The sequence below is a fragment of the Poecile atricapillus genome, chromosome 5 (genome assembly GCF_030490865.1).
Source record: "Poecile atricapillus isolate bPoeAtr1 chromosome 5, bPoeAtr1.hap1, whole genome shotgun sequence".
Taxonomy (NCBI): domain Eukaryota; kingdom Metazoa; phylum Chordata; class Aves; order Passeriformes; family Paridae; genus Poecile; species Poecile atricapillus.
Window position 1 is genome coordinate 23,967,076 of NC_081253.1, and position 25,860 is coordinate 23,992,935.

The 25,860-nt window shown below is 46.6% G+C and overlaps 1 protein-coding gene across 1 annotated transcript; it reads right to left on the minus strand.

Annotated features, from left to right (window-relative positions):
• Nucleotides 1-6,917: 6,917 nt before the first annotated feature.
• NEUROD1 (neuronal differentiation 1) lies at nucleotides 6,918-8,018 on the minus strand. Its single transcript, XM_058840072.1, has one exon. The coding sequence runs from the start codon at nucleotides 8,016-8,018 to the stop codon at nucleotides 6,918-6,920; it is 1,101 nt and encodes a 366-aa protein (XP_058696055.1).
• Between the last annotated feature and the right edge of the window lie 17,842 nt (nucleotides 8,019-25,860).

A 25,860-nucleotide genomic window follows, 5' to 3' on the forward strand; every position in this document is an offset into this window, starting at 1 on the left:
CCAGATGGTTTCCAGAAAGGTTGTGGAGCTGCCTTAGAAATGGTCTTCACATGTTTATTTGATTGGGTTTTTTAGACAAGTATCTCAAGTGAAGTCAGAAAAAAAGAAAAGAGGGCAGGGGAAAGAAGGGAAGCAAAGCCATTGTCAAGAACAGAAAGGGCCAGCTGCTCCCCAAGAAACAGGGAGCCAAAGAAGATGCCAGACCTAGCAAGGCAGGGACCTTTCTGGCCAGGACCCACCTGGAAGTACCTGAGCAAAGAAGTCTGGGGAGGGTGCTAGAATCCATCAAAAACCCAAATCATCAGCCAAGTCTATAATGATGAGGCAGGTCTAGATCAGCAGGGTTTGGAGCCAGATCAGGATTGTGGCTGATCTGAAGACCAGCATCCCACAGTAACTGAAAAATTTTAGTCCCAGACTGGACTTCGAATAGAGCTCCAGGCTCATGTGTAGGGTCAGGGAGGGAGTTGCAGGTGGGGATGCTCAAGGTTTTTAAGGCTCAGTAGTGTCCTCATGGCCCTTGCAGCCAGAGGAAGAATTCTGAGGAACAGCAGGAGCAGGCTGCTTCACAAAGGAAGAGGGGTTTAGAGTCAGGTAGGATCCCCTATACCTCACCAACATAAACAGAACTGTGTGTAGATAAGTTCAGCAAGATTCCAGATAGTGAGTCAAACCCCTTGTATCAAGGTAGGTCCAGCACCCAGCTGAAAAGCAGAGTCATGAGGTCAGGTCAGGTGACAGTAGCCAGTGTCAGTGCTAGCCCAGCAGCCAGCCACCAGGGAAGCCTATTTTATCAAGGCAGGTCCAAAGTCAGGCAAGAACATCAAGTTTGTGGATCAGGACCAGAATATGGCACTGACATGGCTGCAACAAAGGAAGACACCAGGCAAAAGAACCTCTTCTAAAACACAGATCTTGCATGAGGAAGGGGAGATTTCCCTTGTGGTTTCTTTGAGTTTGTTCTCAGCAGTCTGGATCCAGAGGAGATTTTGCCCCAGGTTGGGGTGCTGGCCTTGAGCACAGCCAGATGACCTAGGAGAGGGAAGCATCCTCTGGACCCTGAAAAGAGGTAGTAGGAAACAAGGAGAGGAGCTAAGCTCTCCTTAACTAACAGTATTTCATTCTGGAAGACATCCCTTGCTCTCTAGATGCAAAGAAGTAGTGAGAGTCTCAGAACTCTTTCCCAGAAAAACCTTGTGACAAAGGAGGTAGGACAAACTGTGCCAGAAATAGCGAGTAAGGAAAGTACAGCTAGTGTTTACTGAAGGACAGCAAGCAGTAAAGCTTGCTCTTGGAAAACGTGTCCTCCCAAATCAATAAAAATGTCTGTAAAAATGCAATGAGGTAAGCAGGCCAGTCTTGGATTAATAAGAAATTTGATGTTCAAGCTAAGGACCAGGAATTTAGACAAGAAGGGATGAAAGGACACTCTGGGGGAAATACCTTATTCCCATTCCAGAGCTTTTGACTGAACATTTCTGGTAGCTGACTTGTTTTCTGTAGCTAATGGAGATTTCCTTCTGGAGAAACCTGAATTTTGAAGTTGGCAGCATACCCTTGGCTTACATGTTTTTCTGGCTACAGCATGTGTTTATATAATGATGGTTTTGTATAGCCAGTTATACTTCAGCTGTTCATTCACAGATATTAGCTTTCCTAAGTATGCTCCCTTCTTACATTTCTACTTTAGAAAATAATTGTTTGTAACTCTCAATATTAATTCAGTTGGTTGAGTTGGTTTGCTGTGAAGAAGTGACATTAAGCAGAACACCAATTTTTTTGCACGATAAGCAAAGCCATAACTTACTCTGAAGGAAAATGGCATCAATGGTCTGTAGAAGAGAGCATTACTATTGCTATACATCTTTAAATTTTCAGAAGAAGGAAAGCTTTAAAGAACAGAGAAAAAAAAGTATGTAAGGAAATGGGCAAACCTTTGCAAAGAGAACAAGAACAAGTGAAATTATTATGCAGGTACAAGAAGCTGCAGAAATGCAGTCTTGAAGTTGCAGCCATTCCTGATACTCCCGTGAATGGAAATTAATCTTAATCAGAACAATATTGAATGTGGAATGAAAAAATGTGGTAATAGGAAGAATATAAAATGAGAATCTATTGATCAAGGTATATTGTCTTTTCTTTGCATTAAGGTTGGTATGCTATCTTTAAAGGTTTTTTTGCCCCTCTGAATCTTATTTTCTATTGCTCTGTCACAGTGTTGGTAAACATGTAAATATTCGTTGCTTCTATTTTATTTTATGCAAAATGCAGTTAACTCTATGCTGCAAACTACTACAAGCTAGGGAACTGAAAACTAGGGCTAATATTCTATGTTTTACATACCCTGTAGGCAACCTAAATACTTAAGAGAATGCTTTGAGAGCATTGTCAGTTTTAATTTTGTATTGCATAGCTTCTGACAGTTTGTTAAATACATATATGAATTATTAAAAAAACACTTATGTAGATATCTAAATAACAGTGTATTTTTAGGTCTTCAGCTCACTGTTTCAGTATGTATTTATGTACTATGTTTTTCAAGGGTTCTTTGTAATATGGGATTTTCAGCTAAGGAAAGAGTGTAGACCACTTATAATTTCTGATATAATTACCATACAACCCATCTTGGTCAATAAAAACAAAGACCAATTTCTGCATATTTTTCCTGATACAGCACCAGGCAGAACTCCAAGTTTCATTTCTGTTCTTCCTCAATAGAAACAAGTGAGATATGAGTGGGTTTCATTTGATTATTTTATCTTAAGATACCTTTTATATATAAAAAGAGAGAATTAAATTTAACTCTGTAATTTCTAAAATATTTGACAAGATGGTTCTCTGAACAGATAGATTGTATTATTTTTAAAAAGAGACTCATGTTTTTAATATGTCAGAAGCAATTGATAAGGTCGTGGTGGATCTAGTTTTAATCAGTTACAATATTGAAATAATGGCGAGATTTCCTTACTGTTAGAGAAGATAGAAAAAAATTGTTTACTTGCTCTCAGTACTTAGTTTAGAAATATTTATGTTAATCCGTATTACCTCTGGAACTGCATGTTGCTTTTCCATGTTAGTTTATTAATATTCTATGCTAGTATCTTTTGGAGAAGGTGGCTGTCTGTTTTCTTCTGGTGAATTCAGGAATCTTCATTCTCCTTGACTCTACTTCCCTTCACCTGGAGACTCCTTCTGAGTGTACTGGGCCAAGGGCTGGTGTTGCTCAGGCACATTGTTCATTTGGGCTAGGTAAAACCAGAGGCTTCAGTCTCAGGCATCTTGTGGATGCAACCTGGAATTCCGCCATTTCAGCTTCTTCTGCCGTAGCTGGGGATTCAGCTGTGTCTGTCACAGCCAACAATGGCTCCACAACCTCCACAGATCCTCTTCTGTTGTTCCAGATCACCAGGAAGGGAAAAGCTGCACGGCGTGACTGTTTCTTATATACTGTACCTGCAGATGTAACCTCAAGCATGCACTGGTGGCAGAGCAATTTCTGCTACCAGAAGTATGTCATAAGAGGGGAAAGGCCATTGGTCACAACCAGCCCTAACAATAAAGTTTTAGGCCTGTGCTGGCTGACCCAGTATGTGTGTGGGTGCAAATCAACCCCAAAGTTTTCTCTGCATGCGGAAGTTAGATAATCCCGCTACAGCCTCAGTTAATTAGCGATATGTTCATATGAGGAGAACAGTGTGAGTAATTCTTTCCATTAAAAGAGACCTTGATAGACCTTCCTGTGGGAGTCATGAGCAGAAATTTCAACATTTGGCTTGATGTTAATAGTATGAAAGAAATATCATGGAGACATAAGAAGCATCAGTGAAGTGGGGGAGAGGGGAACATGTCCAATATTTTATAATGGTGGTGATAGGGAAAAAAACACCCAAAACTAATTGAAATAAGTAAACTCACAAGTGATTTGTAAAACAGAGCCTCTAGTTACCAAAATGCCTAATTAATTTTCCTTATTAGATTGCTCATAACATTAAAACATTACTTTCTTTGAAGTATCACAGTAGCAAATATTGAGATGGCCTAGGTAGATCTTTTAAGTAGGTTGCATTGACTGGAGGAGTTGAATTTTGTTATTAACAGTGGAAAAAGAAAAGGTAGTTGAAAAGGTTTCTTGTGCTTTGGAAATGCCTTCCAAATATTCATTAAACATTTAAGCGACTAAATTTGCAGAATATGTTCCTGACATTGGCACTGGTTCTGTGGTATTTCTCTCATCAGATGGAAGTACTGTGTGTTATGCAGAGTGCATTCATGCATAAACAATATCATTTTCATAAATTAAAACCTCCCCTGCAGAAGGAACATCTGTGCCTGCCTTTGAATAAAAGATGGTGGCATGTGAGTTGCCCCTTGACTGACTAGAAGAATCCTTGTATTTAGGAAGAAGGCACATAACCAAAAGGCAAGCAAGCCTGGGTCAGCTTTTTCAATTTTATCTTAAATATCGTCAATCATTCATCCCCCTCAGGTTATCTAGGGCACATTTACCTGTACTGCTGCTGACTGAGAAAGGGTAATGGGTCCTTGCAAAGTTGCCTTTTGCTTGCTTTCTTTTCAGATTCAGCAACAGTTTTTGAGCGTGGAGCTGCAGACTCTGGCGAAATACAGGGAGATGCAGCAAAATGCATCAGCCGGCATCGCAATTAAATTTTAGCGTGTTTTTAACAGGGAAGCCTGGCAGCAGGGGCTGCTAAACTGCTAGGAAAGGTTTGCCATGCTTACACATGAGATTTTTGTAACTAAAAACACCTTTAAAATAGACACCAGAAACTTGATTTCTCCGGGGTGGGGGGGAAATGCTCTCATCCATAGGAAAGCTTGTTTACTTTCTGCTGGGTTTAGCTGAAATATTTATGAAATACCTCCGCTTTGTGACAGGCTTTTTATAAAGTATTTCGGGTAACGTCTTAAATCTGTTTCTGATGGTAGGAGGCAAAGACCTGTTGATAATTGTTCCTGGTCATTAGGGGAATTGCTCTCCCGCAGGTTGTGTCTCCGGGTTTCTTAAGCCTCAGAATAATCAGCGAAGATTAAAGGAATACGTTTCCCGTCTGGGAAGAGGAAGAGACGGGTCGATTGCGCGGCTCCAGGTCTGCCTTGCGCGGGGAAGGCGCACCTGCTGCCGCCACGCCGGGGCCGAAGCGTCCGCTCCCGGTGTGCGGGTCCCGGCCGGGGCCGGCTGCGGACACCCCGCGGGCCGGGCCGGGGACACCCCGCGGGCCGGGGCCGGGGACACCCCGCGGGCCGGGGCCGGGCTGAGCTGCCCGTGGCCGCCCGTGCCGGCAGCCGCAGCTCTCCGGCGAACTGCGCCTCTGCCCCGTTCCCCTCATTCAACAAATCAGCATTGCAAATAGCCGGGTTCGCTGTAAACAAACGAACACCCCCAGCCCCGAGTGCTCCTCAAGATAAGTAAAAAATCCGTGTCCATTTTTTTAGTCCAATTTTATTCTACAAATAATAAGTGTTGCACCTTTCATGAGCTATCCGAATAAAACAATAATCCCATAGGAATTACTTACACTAAGAAAAAAAAAATCACATTTAAGGAAAAATGCAACATTCGACCAAATGTTCAATACTATGCTGTTGCCAAAGGATGGATGTTTTTCCTAAAATCCCAGTGTGCATTACACCATAATATACAGGATTACAAACAAAATTACAGTACAGATTGATTCCAGTTGAACCAGCGTTACATTTCAAACAGCACTTATTCTGGACTGCATTGTACATGCAATAGCTATTGTTCTAATTACGGATTAAATGGTTTGAATTTGTTTCAAGCTACCGTACTAATCGACTACAATAGGTATATAGCCCGACTTTAACAACCTGATTAGATTTCGGTTCAGATTTATAAAATGAGCATATGACAACCACGGATTGTGTGAACATGTATAAAATCATGCATTTATAGCGCCTGGAAACATTAACATCTTCAAGTTATCTTAAAAAAAACAAACAAAAAACAAACAAACAAAAAAAACCAAACAAACAAAACCAAAAATCCAACAAACCAAAAACACGGAATGCCAAGGAGTTCAAAGACTAAAAAGAAACAGTGCAAATTGTATGTGATAGTCAAGCAGCTTTCGATTTAAAAAGGGTGTTGGCATTTGCTTATAATCTTTATATACAAGTTTGTGCAAGTAATGTGTTGAAATGATATGTTTTAATAGAAAATAAGTCTATCATTCTTATATCTTCTCAAAACCTAGGGGATCTGGTTCTTATTGTACGGGGGGGAAAGGAAAAAGAAATAAAGAAAAATGAATAAAAATGAAAAAAGAGACTTGCATGGGAAAGAAATTGCCCGGATTGTGCATTTTTTTTTTCTTTTTCATCTATTTGAAAAGGAAAGAAGTGCTAAGGCAACATAACTTCTCTAAGCACTTTTCTGCTGGTTTAAATTAGTTAAATCATTTTGTATAAATTAGATATAATTCTACCTTTCCAATATGTATAAAAATTGATGAAGCTGCATGGTTTAAAATAGGAAATTCACGTTATAAAAAGTCATTAAAAATTCTGTACAAAATCACAACAAAATAATTCAGCATGGGAAAGGTAACAAGTAGTAAAACGTTGGTTGAAAAATATAGATTTCATATATATTTTGTAATTGGCCCATCGCTAGTTTAAAAATTGCATAGATCCTAATTATTGCTTGTGATTTTGTTATCCCGATCAGGTAATTGACGCGATCCCAATGCCCCTACCCCAATTTACAGCGTCGCTCGGAGGAGCGGAAGCAAAGACAGCGGGTGAGCGGGGGGGGGGGGGGGGGGACGCGGCGGCCCCGAGGCGGCGGCGGGACCCGCCGGGCTGCCCCCTGTAAACAAGGCGGTGGCGGGCGGCGGGGCGCGGCTCCCCCGGCCCTCCCTGCGGCGCGGGGAGGCTCAGTCGTGGAAGATGGCGTTGAGCTGGGCGCTGAGGACGCGCTCGTGGTGCGGGTGGCCCTCGTAGGGCGCCAGCCCGTCCACCGGGATCTCGCAGCGGGAGGCGGCGGGCGGGAAGATGGCGGCGTGGGCGGGCGCGGCGGCCAGCGCGGCGGCGGCGGCGGGGTAGTGCATGGAGAAGGCGTAGCTCTTGTCGAAGTCGGCGGCCGGCTCGTGCTTGAAGGAGAAGTTGCCGTTCACACTGAGGGGCGGGCTGAGCGGCCCGTCGAAGGCGGGGCTGGCGCCCTCCGCCAGCCCGCTCTCGAAGAAGGGCTCCAGTGCGGCGCCGTAGGCGTGCGGCGGCTTGAGGTGGAAGAGGTGGGAGCTGTCCATGGTGCCGTAGGGCGGGCTGGGCAAGCCCGGCGACTGGTAGGGGTAGGGATGCGCCGGGAAGGGCGCGCCCGCCGCCGCCGCCGCCACGTGCGGCGGCACCTCCTGGCTCTGCTCGGGGAGGAAAGTCCGCGGGTTGAGCTGCAGGCAGCCGGCCACCAAGTTGGTGGTGGGCTGCGACAGGCCCTTGCAGAGAGTCTGCACGAAGGACACCAGGTCCGGGCTCTTGCCCGAGCGGAGGATCTCGGAGAGCGCCCAGATGTAGTTCTTGGCCAGGCGCAGGGTCTCGATCTTGGAGAGCTTCTGCGTCTTGGAGTAGCAGGGCACCACCTTGCGCAGGTTGTCCAGGGCCGCGTTCAGCCCGTGCATGCGGTTGCGCTCCCGAGCGTTGGCCTTCATGCGCCGCAGCTTGAACCGCTCCATGCGCGCCTTGGTCATCTTCTTCTTCTTGGGGCCCCGCCTCTTGGGCTTCTGGTCGTCGTCTTCCTCCTCCTCCTCTTCCTCCTCCTCTTCGTCCAAGTCGTCCTCCTCGTCTTCCTCCTCTCCGTTCCGCAGCGAGTCCTCCTCGGCCTCGGCGTGCAGACCCTCCAGGTCCTCCTCCTTCTTGTCCACCTCGTGCTCCTCGTCCTGGGAGCTGAGGCACTCGTCCGTCCAGCTCGGGGGGCCCTGCGGCTGGGGCTCGCCCATCAGCCCGCTCTCGCTGTACGACTTGGTCATGGTGAGCCTCTGCATCGCGGAGACAGAAAAGAGACGTGTCAGTACCCGGAGCAGCGGCCACCCCCGGGGAGAAGTTGCCCGCGCTTTGCTCCCCGGTCCCGCCGCCCCCTCCCGAGGGAAGCCCTGGACTCCCCACCGTGCCAGGGCAAACTTTTAATTGTCTACGCGTTTCTGCCTTGTAGTTAGGTTGACATATGTTCAAATGCCATTATGTAACTCGCCGATATTAGCGGGGAATATAAGCAGATTATGCGTGCGGAAGGCAGCCCGGGCGGCACGACGCAAGTGGACCGAGCGTGGGTTGTTTTGTTTTGTTTCGAAAAAAATCCTCAAACATTTTTACCGAAGACGAGAAGGGGGGAGGAGGACCCACGCACACACGGGGCACCTGCAGGAACGGGTGGCGGCCTGCGACGACTGTCCCCGCCGCTCTCGGCGGCTCCCCCTTGCCGCCTCCTTGCGTGGGGCTTGTGCCGCCCCAGCGGGCTCCGAGCACCTGCTCCCCGGTCCCGCCTTCGTCCACAGGACTGTCGCTGGGTGCCCGCGGCGGGGCTGAGCGGCCCCTGCCCGTGGTAACAGGTGCGGGGTTGGCCCCGGCTTCCCGTCTCCGTCGTCCCCTCTGTCGCAAGCGGGCATCGGTTCCCCCGCTTCCCGCGGGGACCTTTCGTGCGGGGTTGCGACCGCCCCCCGGTAGCGTCGGGCACACCGGGAAGAAACAATGCCGCACGCCCGCCGAGGCGCAGCCTGCGCTGGGACCCTGGCGATCGCGCTCCGCGAAGGAAAGGGAGCCGAAAGTTCGGAGGCGCATCGGTAGAAGCACGTTAACATATGTAATATGCGTCTGTAGAAACGGACGCACGTATACATATTTATATGTGCCTATGGACGACCATACACATTCGCATATATATATGTATACACGTATGTATGTGTGCGTCTACGGATGGATACAGGTGTGCCCGCACACACCACCGGGAACGACCGCAAGTGACAAAAAAACCCGAAGTCGTTCCGGCAGAGGCAGGTCCCGTCCACCCCGACCTCGCAGGGTCCTCTCCCGCCCCGGCAGCCGCCGCGAACCCTTTTCCCGCGGGGGTAAAACACGGTTTCCCGTTACCTCCGTCGCTCAGCCTCTCCTGCGCGGTGACGGTCTCATAACCCCGGCACAGCTCTCCGTGCGAGGGCTCGGCGCGGGTGCGTGCGTGCCGGTGTGTGTTTTTTCCCGAGGTGGCCCAGCGCCGGGCTCCCCCCGTTATATAGCGGGACGGAGGATGCGCGCCGGGGGGCCGGCACCTGCACCCGGGCCGCGCGCGACCGCCGCGCCCCGCGCGCCTGCGCCCCGCCCCGCGCCCCGCCCCGCGCGGTGGCACGCGCCATATGGCCGCCCACGTCAGGCGCGCGGCACCCCCCCCACGTGACGCCCCTGATTTGTATGCGGCCGCGCGCCCGCCCGCGGAGCCGCCACGCCCGCGGTGACCCGCGGGCCGCGCCATCTGTCACCGCCCCGCCATCGCCACCGCCACCGCCACCGCTCAGCACCGCGCCCAACACCGCCCAGCCGCCGGCCCGCCGAGCCGCATTGTTCCCATTGTTCTGGGGGGCGGCCACCGAGGGTCCCCGCCGCCCACCCCCTCCCTACATCTCCTAACGGGCGCCTCTGACCCCCGGAGACTCCCTGTCCCGGTCCTTGTCGCTCTCTCGCCTCCACGGACCCCCTCCTCTTTGCCCGGTTTTCTCCGGTGCTGGGGAAAACGGACGTCCCGGGGCTGTTGTCACACACAGACACACACACATACACACACACCCCTCCCGGTCAGTCCTAACGCCCGGAGTAAAGCCGGTTCGCTTTTCCGGGGTTTTCGATGGGAATAGTGCCGGTTAACGGGAACTTTGGAAGAAAGACGCAGAGTGTGGTGCCTTTAGAATCTTTAAACGCCTCGGCGGAATTTGCAAACGCCGCCAAACCTTAGGGATGCGCTTTTAAGAGGGAGATAGCCCCCTCGCATGACAGCTGTGCTACCGGCACGCATTATCCGGATATTTATTCAATAAAAATAAAATTGTTTTCGTCTCTTGGGGCTTTAAATGCGAAACAAATCATTCCGCCCCGAGGAGATGGGTTTGGAAGATATTTTTCCAGGTCGGGTTATTTCTAAAATGTTTCTCTCCTGTTGATGACCTACATAGCCCGGGGCCGGGGGGCAGCAGGAAGGGACTCCGGGGATGTTCGCCTTCTTAGTAATCAAATACAGAGGGCAACCGGCTACTTTTTGTTATTTCAAAGGCGGCCGGTTCTCTGTGGGAAGCGATGGCCACCAGCGCGATGTGTGTGTGCCATCAGGTCCGGGGAGTGAGGCTGGAGCGGGGCACCCTCGGGTCACCGGCGGCTGCGACCCTCCCCAGGGCACAGAGGGCAGGGAAGTGCCGGCACCGACCCACCGATGGATAGCTCCTGCCCGTGGCGAGCCTTCTCTGACCATCGAGGCGCCCCCGGACCAGGGTCTGGGAGCACGGCCGTGCCCCGCGCGGCTGGGCCGGGCCTCCCGCCGGGCCCGCAGCTCCCTCGACAGCGCGACCTCGTTAACGGGAGCTGCTGGGGCAGCCGCGCTGCTGGAGCGGACGAGTTTTGGAGGCGGTGAGGTTCGGACAGGTTTGGAGAGCGCAGGAGCGAGATGCGTCTGGTCCAGCCCTGTCTCGGTTGCTGGGAAATTTCCCTTTGAACGAGACTGTCTGGGAATACAGCCGGGAATGTGGGGCGCTGGGGAAACACTAAACAAAAATATTGGGAGGAGGGCACTGGCAGAAAACTGGATCTCGGGGAGCGGTGAGAACTTTGGGGTGCTCGTGTGCTTCTGAGTGTGATAAAACACAGTCATCTTCTCTGGGAGCAAAATAAAATCAACACGTTGTCGATTGGCAGGTAGCTAGAGACACAAATAAAGAAGCAGGCAGTCGGACAGAGGGGCTTAAGCCCGCCGCGCCCGGCTCGTTCCCAGTCGGTGACTGGCGAGGGTACACGCGCGGCCGTGGAGGAGCCGGGCCGACAGGTACGAGGCTGCTCCGTGCGCCCGTCGGGGCCGGGAACGAGCGCTGCGCTGCGGGGGCGCCGGGGCTCTCTGCCGCTCAGCCTTCATCCTTCCCGCTCTTCCCGCTGCTTCGGCACTGCTGCTTCTCCCGATTTCCCAGGCAGTCGGCTCTGCCTCCCCTACTCGGGCCGTCCCCTGGCTCAACGGCTCCAGTTTCCCACCTTCCCCGTTTCTCCTCTTCCCCCAGCCGCTTGATTTTATCGCTCCAAGCGTGTCTTTTTTTTTTTTTTTTTTTTTTTTTTTCTCCCTGACCTACAGACTCCTCCTTCTCCATCTGGCTTCTAATTCGGCTTCTGTTTATTTTTCCTCCCGAATCCTTTGATTTTCTTTCCTCTCTCTATTTATTTTTTAATTATTTTTTTAAAATTTTCCCTTTTGTCTTTCCTTTCCCCTTTCATATCTTTCTTTAATTTTTTTTTTTTCCTTTTCCTTTTCTTTTCCCTTCCTGCCCTCCCTCCCCAGCTCCCTTCCCGCCCCCTCTCCCCTCCTCCCGCGGCGCGGCACGCGAACCGCACGCGTCCCAACAAAGCTCCGGCCGGCCCGGCCGCCCCCCGCTCCCGCCTCAGCTGCTGCCCCCGGCCCCGGCAGGAGGCGGTCCCGGGGCCGCCTGGGGCCCGCTGCGGCTGCGGCGAGCGCGGCCCCTCCGCGGGTCGCCGCTGGGGCTGAGCCCTGTCCCAGCCGGGCGGGAGGGGGGTTTGTTGCGGGGGAAGCAGCGCTGTGGAAACGCCTTACAGTTGTCCGGAGCGCGAAATCCGCTCCCGATGAAATCTCTTGGGTTTGCGGCATTATCTTAATTAAGATAATTGATTCATATTGCACCTGCGAGAGTGCGGGGAAAAGATGCCTCCCCAAATAGCTTGGAGCTATTGGAGAGAGGAAGCCGCGCTTATAATTGAGCGAGTGATTTACTGCCCGGGCTGCTCGGGCTCTCTCCTGTCGCTGCCAGGTTTCCCGTTCTCTCCCTCTCCAGAAAGGCAGCCACACAAAACACGAAGGTTATCCTGAAAAAAAAAAAAAAAAAAAAAAAAAAAAAAGATAAGGGAAAACGTCTCTCCCGGCTGTGCCTGTCCCTCCGTCCCACGCCACCGCATCGCACCGTGGGGCCGGAGCCACCGCCGGCGCGGGGACCGGGCTCGGGCCGGGCCGCCTCAGGTCTGCCCGCGGTGCTCCCCGCTCGCCCATTTCCAAACGCTGCGGTGACAGGAGGGGACGGGACGAGAGGGCAGCCCGGATCGCTCCGAGCTGGGACCAGCCTGCTCCGGCTGCCGAGGCTCGGGAATCTCCGCGGGAGAACAACGCTTTGAAGTGCCGCTCCGGTACCGGTTCGGTGCGGGGGGCACTGCTTCGCACTTCCTAGCGTCTCTCTAGGATACAGTGTACATCTGGGCTCGAAAATTGGTACGGCTGATTAAGGTGCCTTTTCTGCTCTTTTCCCCCTTAAAACTCATTGTATTAATTTTATTGAGCCGTTCCCCGCTAGATAAATGCTGTTGTTATTTTAATTCTATAAATGTAAACTTCTATTTAGTTAATGGAAAATACATCACCACCGAGGTTTAATTATCAGCTTTTTAAATTACTCTTTTAGTCAAGTGCACACAATTATGAAATCACAATAGATTTAAAATATAGTTCAAATTGATTAAAAAAAAAGAACAAATCAGAGAAGTACGTACCATTAAAGCAAATGTCTAAATTATATTGGTAGGCAGGCTACTGCCTGAGCTGCAGTTTACACAGCATCAGCAGTCCTTGCTATCGGTGTCAAACCACCTCTGTTATTAGGAAAAAGGTTTCTTATCAGAAGGGATTTAGATGCTGTTGTAACTGCAAAATCTAATTATTTTTGATCCAGGCATTTACCCCCAGAGTCCCACCTTGTTTAAATAAAGTGTTTTCTTTCCTCTTGAACAAATGCATTTCCATTTGAATTAAATATTGATAATTTGACCTTTTAGTTCCTTTAACTAATCAAAAGGAAAAAAAAAAAATCCAAATGTAGATCCTAGTGCCTTGCCCTAGTGGGTCTTTCCGCTTGAATAGACACTGAGATTAAATGAGTCAAACTTCCTCTTTCATTGCACTCTCTTTGCACTAATTGCTTATGCAAAAATGCAGATTTGTATTAATTAGTAACTCCGCTGATTAGTTCGGTGGTATTTTCACGTAATAAATCATGCTGCAGACACGATTTTTGGCACATCCCCAGTAGTGGCTCAGGATGCAATAAGTTTTCCATATTAAATAAAATCTTAGCCTAAATCTACCTTTTCGTTGCAGGTACACTGTGTACCACCTGCTGTATGCACCTGCTACGGGAAATTACCTTCTGTCCCTGGCAAGCCTCTTTCCTTGATAATGCACTCCTCTTCACAGGGTGTAGACTTTAAAATGGGACACATGAATCACAGAATCAAAGAAGGAGAGAAATCTGATGTTATTTTTTAACCCTTTCAAATAAATAATGCTCATTTTTTAGGGGATGAAAGATACATGTACCTATGCAAGATACATCAATGTAGATTTTTTTTTTCTTTCCTATGCCCAGCCACATTATCTCCTTTTACAGCACCATTCACTCTGTGCCCAGATTATCAAACTTAAGCCCGCCTTTATTTTGTGCATTTCTTTCTCTTTCCTCGAGCTGCAGAGGGTGAACTTCTACAAACATCACACTTGTTAACTGGAGCTCCCATCTCAGTTGGACACAGAGGCCTCAGCAGCACCAAGATCCACAGCATCTCTGATGGTGTCTACACAGTACCAAACCCATCCCTGCTTGCTTGTGTCATGAAAACTCTATAAAAATCTCTCTAGATCATACACAGGCTGATGCACAGCCTCCAGCAGCTGAGATTTACATGTGAAAAACTTTTCCCAATTCTTTCTAAAATCACCCTAGATATTACTTTTCTCCTGGTTCCCTCAAACTGCGTAGTCTATACTTCACACCGTGTCCTCAAGCAAGGCAGCAGAAGGCATTGGCATGATATTTACCACAACAAAAAGTGTCCATTGGTGCAGTGCTTGTTAAAAAGAATATGAGTCTCCAAAGGAATATAAAAGATGATGACACTGGTATCATTTCCTGACAGGTGATACTTTCAAGGGCAGATCCTGACCAGTCTTTGCCTTTTTTCTGCTAAAACTCCTTCTCACAAAAGCAGCACTGTTGCCACAAACACACTTGCAGGATCTGGCCTTTGGCCTCAGTCTAAGCAGTGCAATGGGGTGGAAGAGCATCAAACACAGGTGCCAGCAGATTATCCAAAGCTTTGCTGAGATTAAAATCTTGTCTCAATATGAGTTATTGCATATTCTCTAAATAGAAATCTCCTTAGTGGTGGCTTTAAAAGGTCTGCTTTTGTTTTCCTCTGAGAGAAAATAGCAGTTGAACCCCAGGCTGTGCACATAAAAGCTTACGTGTTCATTCCCTATGGCCATCCAATCTGAATATTTTGCCAACATTTTGCACTTCCTAGCCAAGCTATTGCTTCGGTTAGTGTTCCTTTATTAAAGTTAAAGCAAAAATGCTCTTAAAGGGTTACACACAAAAATGGTCCTGATTAATCTCAGAACGTGGTTACTTGCATAAGCAATATCCTGAGAACAAAACAAGAAAGGTTGAATCAATGATCCACAGGGATGGAAAAAGAGATTCAAATAATCATTAAATCTTATTACATAATGCGGCTTTGTTTTTACCTCTTGGAGTGAGTTCACACCTGGATCTGTGCTTTAAGTGCTCCGCAGTGAGCTGGGCATGATGAAGAATCATTTCCCATCACAGTGCAGCGTAACCTCTACAGCTGTAGATCAGAAGTAGTCAGCTGAAACTCTTGCTAAGCATTTTAAGCGTATTTGAGGATACTCTTAGTTATACACATCACCACATTTTAAGAGATTGCCTTCCTCTGCCATTCCTGCCACCACTCCCTTCTTACCCCCATGATTATCACTGTTAGCTCACAACATTGTGTCAAATGCCCAAGAGTGTGTGTCATCACAATGTGACTGCTTTTCAGAGATGCTCCTGGGACATTAACTATCCCAGCTATGGGTGTGATTATCCCAAAACTACACTGACATGATGTGTTTGTTCCTCCTCTGTTTCTTGAGGAGGTGTCTCAACCTCTAATCCACAAAGGACAGGATAAGCATTAGATAGCACACTTTGTTTGTCCTCTTTCATTGCAAAGATTCACATAGAAGATAGTATCTTGTCATCCAAAAAAGCATTTTTGTTCTTATACCACTTCTTGCAGATTGTGATTTTATTGCCCTCCATTGGCTGGGGACAATCTTAAAAATTCACCTGCATAAGGTGTGGATATATTCAAGGCCCTAGGGCTGAAACTAAGCACAACAAAGACAAAAATAAACTGCAGTCATGTTCCAAGGAATTTCCATGAGGATGTCCATGAGGATCAAAAATACATCCAATCCCCAAAATATTTTCATTTCTTGTGCAAAATTAGCTTTCTGTGATCTTTCAGTAGGGAAGATGCAAGCATTGTTGAGGTGCTTAGTGTCAGGGAACTGATGGCTGTGACTCTAAATGATTGTGGGAGCAATGTGGACAAATTTGTAAAAAGAAGTAGATGAGGAATGGTCTCCACACTTGTCAGGTGAAAAAGCTGGCTGTACCAGAGTTATGGCATGAGCAGCCAGTGATGCAACAGTTAAGGATGTTCTGGCCTTAAGTAATCTTGCAGAGATATCCTTAATGCTGAGCTTTAGTCCAAAGCTCTAGGTGGGAGTATTTCTGAGGTGCTGGGACTGAAGTTGTGTGCCACAATGCACACTCACTTCTCTCATGTACCAGGTAGGTCTTTCCTATTAATTGGTGATGACTCTTGCCCAGGAAAACGTTTCTCTTTGCTAGTCATCATCTGAGCCCAGAGGAAAGTATGTCTTGAAAACCTGTAGCTCTCTCATCTGGCTTAGTCCTTCTGTCAGAGTTTTTTTTTCTCAGTGCTGAACCTTTGCTTGGTTTATGTGGATTCCCAAGAGAGGAGGAACATGCTTGTAAATCACTGTTTTCTCTACAACTGAGCTCCAGTTACATGTCACTATGATAATATAAATATTTGCTCATTTTGTCCCTTTTCACCCTTGTAAGTGGATAAGAGCATCTGGCCCTTTGTTAGTAGTCTATTGTCCGTTTTCTAGAGCATCCAGTTGTTTATGCTCACTTGAACAAGAGCACATAAATAACCTTATTCTCCTCTGCTTTGCAGAGTGGGGTCACTGTTGAAAGGGGTGTTAAACCTCTCTTTCCAGCAGGAATGGAGAACTCTCACCTGGTCACTCTTCAGGTGGCTTGCAGATCTGTAGTTGGTAATTTCACATGTGAAGCAGTGGAGGAGAAACCTATGATTTTTTGTATTTCTGTATATTTATCCTCAGACTTATGCTGCAGTACTTACAGAATCTTTTTGGCAACACAAAAAACTTCAAAACCTATGACAAGACAATGGAGAATGAGTTCTAGCATTTTTAAAACTGACTTTTAAAAAGTGCTGGTGGAAGCAGAAATACAGAGTATAACAGTAAGATGTATTTTTTAAAGATCTGTTTCAAATTATCATATGTAGTTCTTCTGTATCCATGTCATCTCTAGGTAGACTGATATTCTGAAACACTGTTGGTAAAGAGAATGTCTACAAATTCTTTCCAAAATCAGTCTAAAGGTTACAGTTATCCAGGATTGAGAAGCAACTGCCAGCAGGTTGTTTGTTTTTGTTTGGTTTTCTTTTAAACTGGGGGGTTAAGGTTCACAACAGCAAGGATCTCTACCTCTGATAGATTTATACTTCTAAAATGATTTATTATTTAAAAGTGTTGGCAGTTTCAGTTGGTGTCAGGCATACACTTGATCTCAAGTGTAATTTGTAGCCCATTTCTTCTACTATAGATCCACAAGTGTTTCCTGGATCACCTTGATTTCAAATTTTCAGTTGAAAGTTTGGGGCAGCTCATTGAGTAGCTGCTGTGAACAAAACGCGTGGGAGCTGGGAACAGGAGGGAGCAGTAGCGAGGACTCAGCCTGGCCGATGGCTGGCAGCACTGTTGTGCTCCCACCCTTGCATCAAGGGCTGAGAAAATGAGCCTGAGTATGGCGATGTAGGTGCAGGTAGCCCTTGAGAGCTCAGTAAAAGCCATGTGATAACTGAAGGGCATTATGTCACCATGTGCAGTTGGAGAAATGTAACAGCTGGATGCTGTTCAGGGTGGGAAGGCTCACTCTTCTCTGCCAACTTTTCTATTTCTCTCTTCCCTTTGCTCTTGTTGGTGTAGTCTGCTCCATCCTCTGATGCAGATCTGGTATCTGTAAGACTCAGTTTAGGAAACAATTTTGTCACTGAACTGGCTACATTGGCTCACAGAAGACCTGAAAAACACCTTCACACATGCATGATAAGAGGCAGAAGCACACAGCCAGGAGCAGAATAAGGACAGGGAGAGAGGTGGGGGGAAGGAATAGATGGAGACTCTCACTTTTTCTGCTGCAATGTGGTTCAGCACTGAGCAACCATGACTGGTGGCACTGCACCATTTTCTGCTCCTTGTTGAACTGTCTGGGATGGACCTGCTGAAAACATCTTTACCAGGCTAGATGAACATGGATCTGGTCCAATGTGGGGTCACTGTGCTATTACATTTACAATATTTTGTCCTTTGCCTCATTTTTAGCTTTGTAGGAATGGCAGAAGGGAAGTCCTGCCTATTCTAGTTTGGATCCCGGAAAAAATGATCCCTGAGATGTCTTCAGTGAAGGTGAAATCTCCCTGGATGGCTTAAGCCCATGTCATCCTACCCATTGCATCTACCTTGTCCATCTGCAGCGTGTCTCCTTCTCACTCCAAGTTAACCCTGTGTCACCTGTGCTCATTCACTCTGAAGAACAGACACACAATCCTGCTTAAATCTACATTTTCAGTTTGAAGAGATGGCAGCTTTTGTTTATCTGGCCAATACAATTGTTTTAGCCAGCAACCAAACTAGGAAGAAAATATCCAGCCAAACACTGATGTTCTTAAAGACCAGATTGGAGGGAATTCTGTAAAGGGATTCACAGCAGTATTTGGGAAGAAACAGACAGGAGTCCATATCAGACTCAGAGAAAGAGGCATTCAGTGTCCATTGCTAGTGACATAGGACTTCATGCATCAACCATCAGAAGCTTTCTTTTAACAACCTTAATGCTAACGTTTATTTGATAAAAATGTTTAGTGTTTTCTATGAATCCCTTTTACAAAAGATTTAAATTGTTAAATAGACTTTATGCTAGAGGCAACTTAAGCAAGTTTGCTTTGCTTTGTTTCCGGTTAAGTGCAAAAGAACATATTTTCATTTCTTTGCATTGCTATGCAAATTAGAGATTAAATTATTAAATATATATATTATATATTATATATTAAATATACTATATTATATATATAAAAAAATAGAGATAATATTCTTGAACGTTATGGTGAGGTAGTTAACAAGACTGGAAACAAGCCTTTATGACATACAGACATTAGAATATTGAAGGAAGCAAAAAATAATTGATCAGATATTTTGCTTCACAAAGGCAACAGGGAAGAAATGGAGCACCTGCACGAAGTTCATTTGTGTGCATTACTGCCGTGGTGGAGAGATGGATGGCCATGGGGGCAGTGCTGTGCAGATGAGTGGGAGGAGTGGGGGAGGACATGAAGCAAGGTAACTTAGAGCCATTTCTGTACTCATTTGCCTCCTGCATTCCCAATCAACTTCCAAAATAAATTAGAGAAGATGAAGAATGTCTCCAATTTATACCAGCTGCCAGTTGCCTTGCACAATTAAAATGTGCAGAGAGGTACTGCTGTGCTCCATGATCTGCAGGGGCTGTGGAATCTCACAGCAGTTACTGGTGTAGCCTCAATAGCCCCTCTACTTGTCATCCAGGACCATGCCATGGTCACACAGCAGCAGGATTCTGTCTGTGGGTGCTCCATCATGCTCTGGAATTGCAGTAATGTCTGAGCACTAATTTCTTTTTCTCTACCTCTGTCTTCAGTCCAGCTCAGCATACATATAATTGAAGATGGCACAGGAGGGTTGCTGTAAAGTCAGCAATAAAGTGATGATCATAACAGTGACCCTCTTCTCCTTTGCAAAAATTGCCTGGTTTTTGTGACAGAGAAGATGGGGATGGCCTTTTGTTGTGTACTCAACAGTGCAGGTATTTGTTAGATGATGAAAATAAAAAAGTTAACTCTCTTCAAAAAAACCCTATCTTCACATTTGCATTTATTTGGAAAAAAAAAAAATCTTTCTCACATATTCTAGACATGAAGCAGTAATGCTCCATTTGCTCTATTTATTTCCAAATATATATATATATATATATATATATGTACTGAAGGATTACAAAGCATGCTACAAATTATACAATTCATATGCAGGAAAAAAATTATCTGCCTCTAGATTGCGTCATTCTGTTTAATACGTCGGCAGAAATAAATATCTGTGTTGACATTTCATCTTCTCAAGCCTTCATAAGGTTCGGCGCCACACTTGGTTTTCCTGCCGATCGTGCCCACCAGAAGATGGCACTGAAGAACCTGTCCTAGAGACAGACCCGAGGAGGCAGAAAATCCTGATTCACAAACCGGGTCTGTGTTTGTGAACACAAGATAATTCAAAAGGTATCTCCCCTCGGTAAAATTTGCTTTTAGGAAGGACTTAAGACTTCGGTGTTGGTGGGTTTTTTTTTTTTGTTTTTTTTTTTTTTTTTCATTTTGTTCTCAAATATGATGAAGAAGAGGCTAAAAGGCAACCAACCCCAGCACCTAGTGAATGCAATCTGGGTTTGCCTAGCGAGGCACGTTGCTGTTTCCTCAGGTCCTCTTATCAAACTGCAACACGGATAAGCTTTCAAATACAAGATCTTATGAGCAAAAAGGGGTTTTCTCATACAATTATTATTTATGACCCCTATTCTCTGAATGAACATTCAGGTTATTTTGAGTAGAACTATAATTCTGACTGAAAAAAAGGCACCTTAGCAACTTCATGTGGAAACACATTTTTTTTTCAAACTTTAATAAAAATGCAAAGGATTTTCTAGTGACATGAGCATTTTCACCTTTTAAATACTTATCTGGTGTATACTAAATCTTTCTTTGGCTTCTTGAAGAATTTCAGTAAATTCATATTCCTGTCTGAAGGCAAAACAGTGCCTTCAGATAAGTTTCTACTATTGAATGACAGCTGAAGGGATGTAAATCTTTCAGACTTAGCAGCAGAAATTAGCCATATATAATATTTTTTGGGAAAAGTCTAGTTACTTAAGAAAATGTAGAGACTACAAGATGGAAACTTGCTCACATCTCTTTCTCTCCAGTAGCTGTTACTTCTCATGAAGATTGATGAAAATGTCTTTAACATGATCTAAATGGCACTTATGCCTCAGGGTTCACTTCATGTCTTTTGATGCGTCCCTGATCAGGCTTTGTTTTGGGAGGTGTGATGGTATAGGACCATTAACCGTTACCAGTAAGTGCTAATGTTAATTACATTAAGCACAATCCTCCAGTTGGTCCATCTGTTACTCATTTTTTATGTGCTACCTATTATTGTTTGGGGTTTTCTCTGTGCTCCAGAAAGATGTCTTCTGGTTTTCTTCTTGGCTTCATTTAAAAGATGCTAATTTATGTATGCCTCGATGAAATACTTAAATACATTTCAAATTTAGTTTTCATTTTCGACGGATTTTTAAAATATTATTTTTGCACGTGGTTTTAATATTTAGTTACAGTGTTGCACCTGAATGTTTAGCTTAGTAAACCACCTCGGCATCTTGTATTTCATGTAGTGTGCATCTTGAAAATGATCGATATCGTATTTTTGGATGAATTTGGACTGTTTTCCTCACATTTCAATATCATAGTTTGTTTCTTTGCTATCACTGTGTGCAAATTGCATAGGTTTGCGTTTCCCTCGCTGTATTTCCTCTTCTTTTTCGGGTAATTCTAAATTGATATTTGTAATTTCAGTATTATTCACCTGCTGCTTTACTTCTGGTCGCACTCAGCTGTGCCACTGGCTGTAGATGCAGGGACAGGCTGCTGACCTACAGCTCTCGGCCCACAGCGCTCCGTGCACCGCAGCTAATTACTGCAAAGTCATAAACCGACATAAAGCGCTCAGATTAGGATTTAGATAATTGCAGTGTGTTTAAACTGGGGCTCCTGCCTGGTGCAGCCGCCTCTCGGGAGCGATGCGGGGCCGGAGGTGCGGAGCCGGGGCAGGGATGGGTGAGGAGCCGGGACAGGGACGGGCGAGGAACTGGGGCAGGGATGGGTGAGGAACCGGGACAGGGACGGGCGAGGAACTGGGGCAGGGATGGGTGAGGAACCGGGGCAGGGACGGGAGAGGAGCCGGGGCAGGGATGGGTGAGGTGCCGGGGCAGGGATGGGTGAGGTGCCGGGGCAGGGATGGGTGAGGTGCCGGGGCAGGGATGGGTGAGGTGCCGGGGCAGGGATGGGTGAGGTGCCGGGGCAGGGATGGGTGAGGAGCCGGGACTGCAGCGGGCCCGCAGCTCCCCCTCCCGGGCAGGGCGGACCCGCCGCCCCGGGGAGGCTCCTCCGGCCGTCCCCCTCCGCCTTCGGGGCTCTCAGTCCTTCCCCGACAGCCAGCTCACTGCCTTGAGGCTGGACAACGCTCCAGAAAATCCCAATAACCGGGTTTAGGACGGTTTTAACCTGGAAATCTGAGCGCGGAGAGAACTGGAAAACTCACGTCTGGTTCTTTTCCTTCCTACATTCAGCAACTTTCTCGGAGTTAAAGCAGGAAACTGGCCCTGAGAACCACTTTATTCTTAGAATTTGAGGTGTCATAAAACAAAAGGAGGGTCTGAGGTTAAGATTCAGTTTAGGATCTGGGAAAACAAGTGTTGCAGCAGCAGGATTTCTGCTGGATTTGCAGAGCCATGGGATTGATACAGCCTTGTCTGAATGTCTTGTCAAACTCGGAGCAGCCATAGGTGTTTGGGCACCTGTAGGCTGACAATTAACACTCAGTTTAGGTTTTGGAAAATGTATTTTGGAGACATCTTACCGGCTATATGTAAGGTAAAGCCACCTGAGGTAAGGGGAAAGTAGGTCTGGAAACATGGTCTCATTCAAACTACCTGAGCAACAGGGCAGCTCAGAACAAGTTCTGAAGAATCAGATCTCAGCAGCAGTTTCCTGTGGTGACTTGAGATGTCCTCCCAAACAGTCACATGGGAAAATAATTGAGTACATTTATTCTTAATTTCTACTAAAGTCTCCAGTTCCCTCTTACGGGCTTACAGCTACAGATAGAATTAAGGGGACATGAAATTCTGACAAGCACATTTCTCTCTCTGATCTGTAGGATACTCTGAGATAAGTTCAAGGCTGGTTTTGAATGCTGTATTTCTATTTTGCAGGATTCTAGGTGATCTTGAGCTTTCTAGAAACCCAAGAGGAAGCATAGCACAAGGAGTTAGGACAGTAGGGTTCACAGATCTCTCCTGCAATGTTTGGCAAAGTTGCATGAGATCATTTGGGACCGGCCTCATGAATCTGGTGTCTTACTCTCAATTTTCAGATAGGAGTAGTTTTGCTCTGCTTTTGTGAAGGCTTTAGGGGAGTGTGAGACAACTAGGACTGCAGGATCAGGTTTATGTATTCTTGCAATGTCTCTTCAGAGAGGAGAAAGAGCTGGTACAAAATGGAGGTTTCACCTGAAGTTTTGAATAGCTCTCCTGGAAATTAGGGTCGAGATTTGGTTTTAGGTAGCCACACAAATAAATACCAAGCTGAAGTTAGGAGACGCTTATATGATGTTTATAATTTTGGAGACACTTTAGCAACAGTTCATCTTATTTATTTAGTGACTCTATTTACAGAGTAGAGAGCAGTACTATGCATTTCAAAGCGCACACAGGGTTCTAGACTGGGTCCTAGAGTGTTCTAGATCGGTTCCAGAGCATGCTCTAGAACGCTCTAGAACCCAGTCTAGAACGCTCTAGAGCATGTTCTAGATTGTTCTAGACTAAGTTCTAGAGTGTTCTAGACTGGGTTCTAGAGCGTTCTAGAGCATGTTCTAGATTGTTCTAGACTGGGTTCTAGGCTGTTCTAGACTGGGTTCTAGAGCGTTCTAGAGCATGTTCTAGATTGTTCTAGACTGGGTTCTAGACTGTTCTAGACTGGGTTCTAGACTGTTCTAGACTGGGTACTAGAGCGTTCTAGAGCATGTTCTAGATTGTTCTAGACTGGGTTCTAGACTGTTCTAGACTGGGTTCTAGAGCGTTCTAGAGCATGTTCTAGATTGTTCTAGACTAAGTTCTAGATTGTTCTAGACTGGGTTCTAGAGCATGTTCTCGATTGTTCTAGACTGGGTTCTAGAGCGTTCTAGAGCATGTTCTAGATTGTTCTAGACTAAGTTCTAGATTGTTCTAGACTGGGTTCCAGATCGTTCTAGACTGGGTTCTAGATTGTTCTAGACTGGGTTCTAGAGCGTTCTAGAGCAAGTTCTAGAGTGTTCTAGACTGGGTTCTAGATTGTTCTAGAGCATGTTCTAGATTGTTCTAGACTGGGTTCTAGATCGTTCTAGAGCACGTTCTAGATTGTTCTAGACTAAGTTCTAGAGTGTTCTAGACTGGGTTCTAGAGCGTTCTAGAGCATGTTCTAGATTGGGTTCTAGAGCGTTCTAGAGCATGTTCTAGACTGTTCTAGACTAAGTTCTAGATTATTCTAGACTGGGTTCTAGATTGAGTTCTAGACTGTTCTGGACTGGGTTCTAGACTGGGTTCCAGGTGTGTCCCCAGGTGTGTCCCAGGTGTCCCCAGGTACCCCCAGGTACCCCCAGCCAGGGGTCAGCGCCGCCTCCGGACACCCAAAATCACCCCAAAACACCCCAAAAACAACCCAAAACCAGCACAAAAACAGTCCCAAAACAACCCCAAAAACAGCCCTAAAACGGCCAAAAAAACACCCGAAAAACAACCCCTAAACAGCCCAAAAACAACCCTATATCACATCTACTGACAGATGTGATCTACTTGAAAGCAGCCACGAGTTTCAGGGTTTGATAAGGGCTAGTGTTAAGGTTTGAAACTCTGCAGAAGCAAGCCAAGATTTGCAGGTTACTTCAGACTTGCAGCAGGTTATTATTAGATGGCGCCTGTTGCAGTTAGCTTGGGATCTGTAATTCTGGATTTAAAGAGCTTATTTTTTTGGGCAGCAGGTGGTGCTTGGTCCCCACAACGCTTGCAGTAGCCCTTAGCTGCTGTAACAGCGTGTTCTGTGGTGGGGCCGCACGCTGCCCCCCTCTCACTGAGGGCTCTCGGCAGGACAGCTGATGGGATTAGTTTTATAACAAATATTGTTTGTATTTGTGCAAATCACCAAGTAAAGTGGATTTTTTTGGAGGAGGGAACGTGTACGCAGTTGCGTTTGAAGCAAATCATGATCAGGATGACTATGATAAGGAATATCAGGAGCTGAAGGAGAGAGAACTCTTCCCCCTGACTCATGCAGCCAGAAAGCTGCTGACACATCTGCTCCTGAACCTGTCTCTGAAAAACAGGACGGAGAATCCACATGCAGAAAGCACACACATGCACAGATCAGCAGGTGCTGGTGATTTCCAGGCTCCTGTGGACATCCATGGGGTGGACACCCCAAGAAAAGTGCTGAGTACAGTGCTTTCCAGCTCACCTTGCTTGGCCACAGCATTTTGAGATGGGACTTTGCCCTCAGTGCTCTCTTTTCCATAGCCATGAGCTACTATAATGTTTTCAGACTTTCATGAAAAGCTTGTGAGACTATGTCCCATTTCAGACAGTGACATAATTAACCAGAAGGACAGGAATGTTCTCCTTTGGCAGCCAGAGCAGCCCCCAGCCCAGCACTGGCTGGGAAGCTGTGGAAACATTATGCTCTGCCTTCTTCTTCTACTCTGCCAAGTAAAAGATACTCAGCAGGGGAATTTGCAGTACTGGCACTGGCATAAACAGTGGTGTGAAACTGCAGCCAGGCAAGACAAATTAGGAAATGAAAATCGCTAAAAAGTAGGCAGTGCTTGTGATAAACAGAGACCCTTTTGTTCGACTAAACATGCAGATATGATGTTCTGTAATGCTATGTTCTGTAAAATCAGAATTGTGTTGGGGGTTGCTACTGACGCTGGCATAGTTATTACGGCCTTGCCGAGATTCCTTGAATTCCAGAAAGTTACTGAGCTAAGCCTCTAGGGAGAACGGTGGAGAGAGGTCAAGAAGACAAGGACTGAGGAAGACTTCTGATCCTCCCCTTGCGATCATAAAAAAGCAGAAAAAGACCCCTAACAGCTGGAGACGCATGCGCAGAAACACCCGAGAAAGGACACGTCGTCGGAGAGCCAGACTGATTAAAAGGAGACACACGGAAAATGGAAGTACGGCATCGGCGAAGCGGGATCGCTTCCCGGCCGTCCAGCGCTGTTATTTTGCTTATTGCTTGCTTGCTACAATTAATAAAACTTTTCTTTGATTAAACTTTAACACTCTCTCGAGTGTATTTATAACAATTTGGTGCCGTGACTCGGATGCAATCTGTAGGACGGATTCTCGGCACTTCCGGGAGGTGCCCCGCTAATATTTAGCGGCCCAGGGGACCGGTTCCTACCTCGATTGCACCGACGAACCTAAAATTAAGGCAATAAGCAAAAGGGAGACCGGTCGACCCCTTAAATTCTGTGCACAGAGTCCGGACGAAGACGTGGGACGT

Bases quoted from the DNA above. Each gene is read 5' to 3' on its own strand.
- NEUROD1 (XM_058840072.1), bottom strand. From the start codon at position 8,018: ATGCAGAGGCTCACCATGACCAAGTCGTACAGCGAGAGCGGGCTGATG.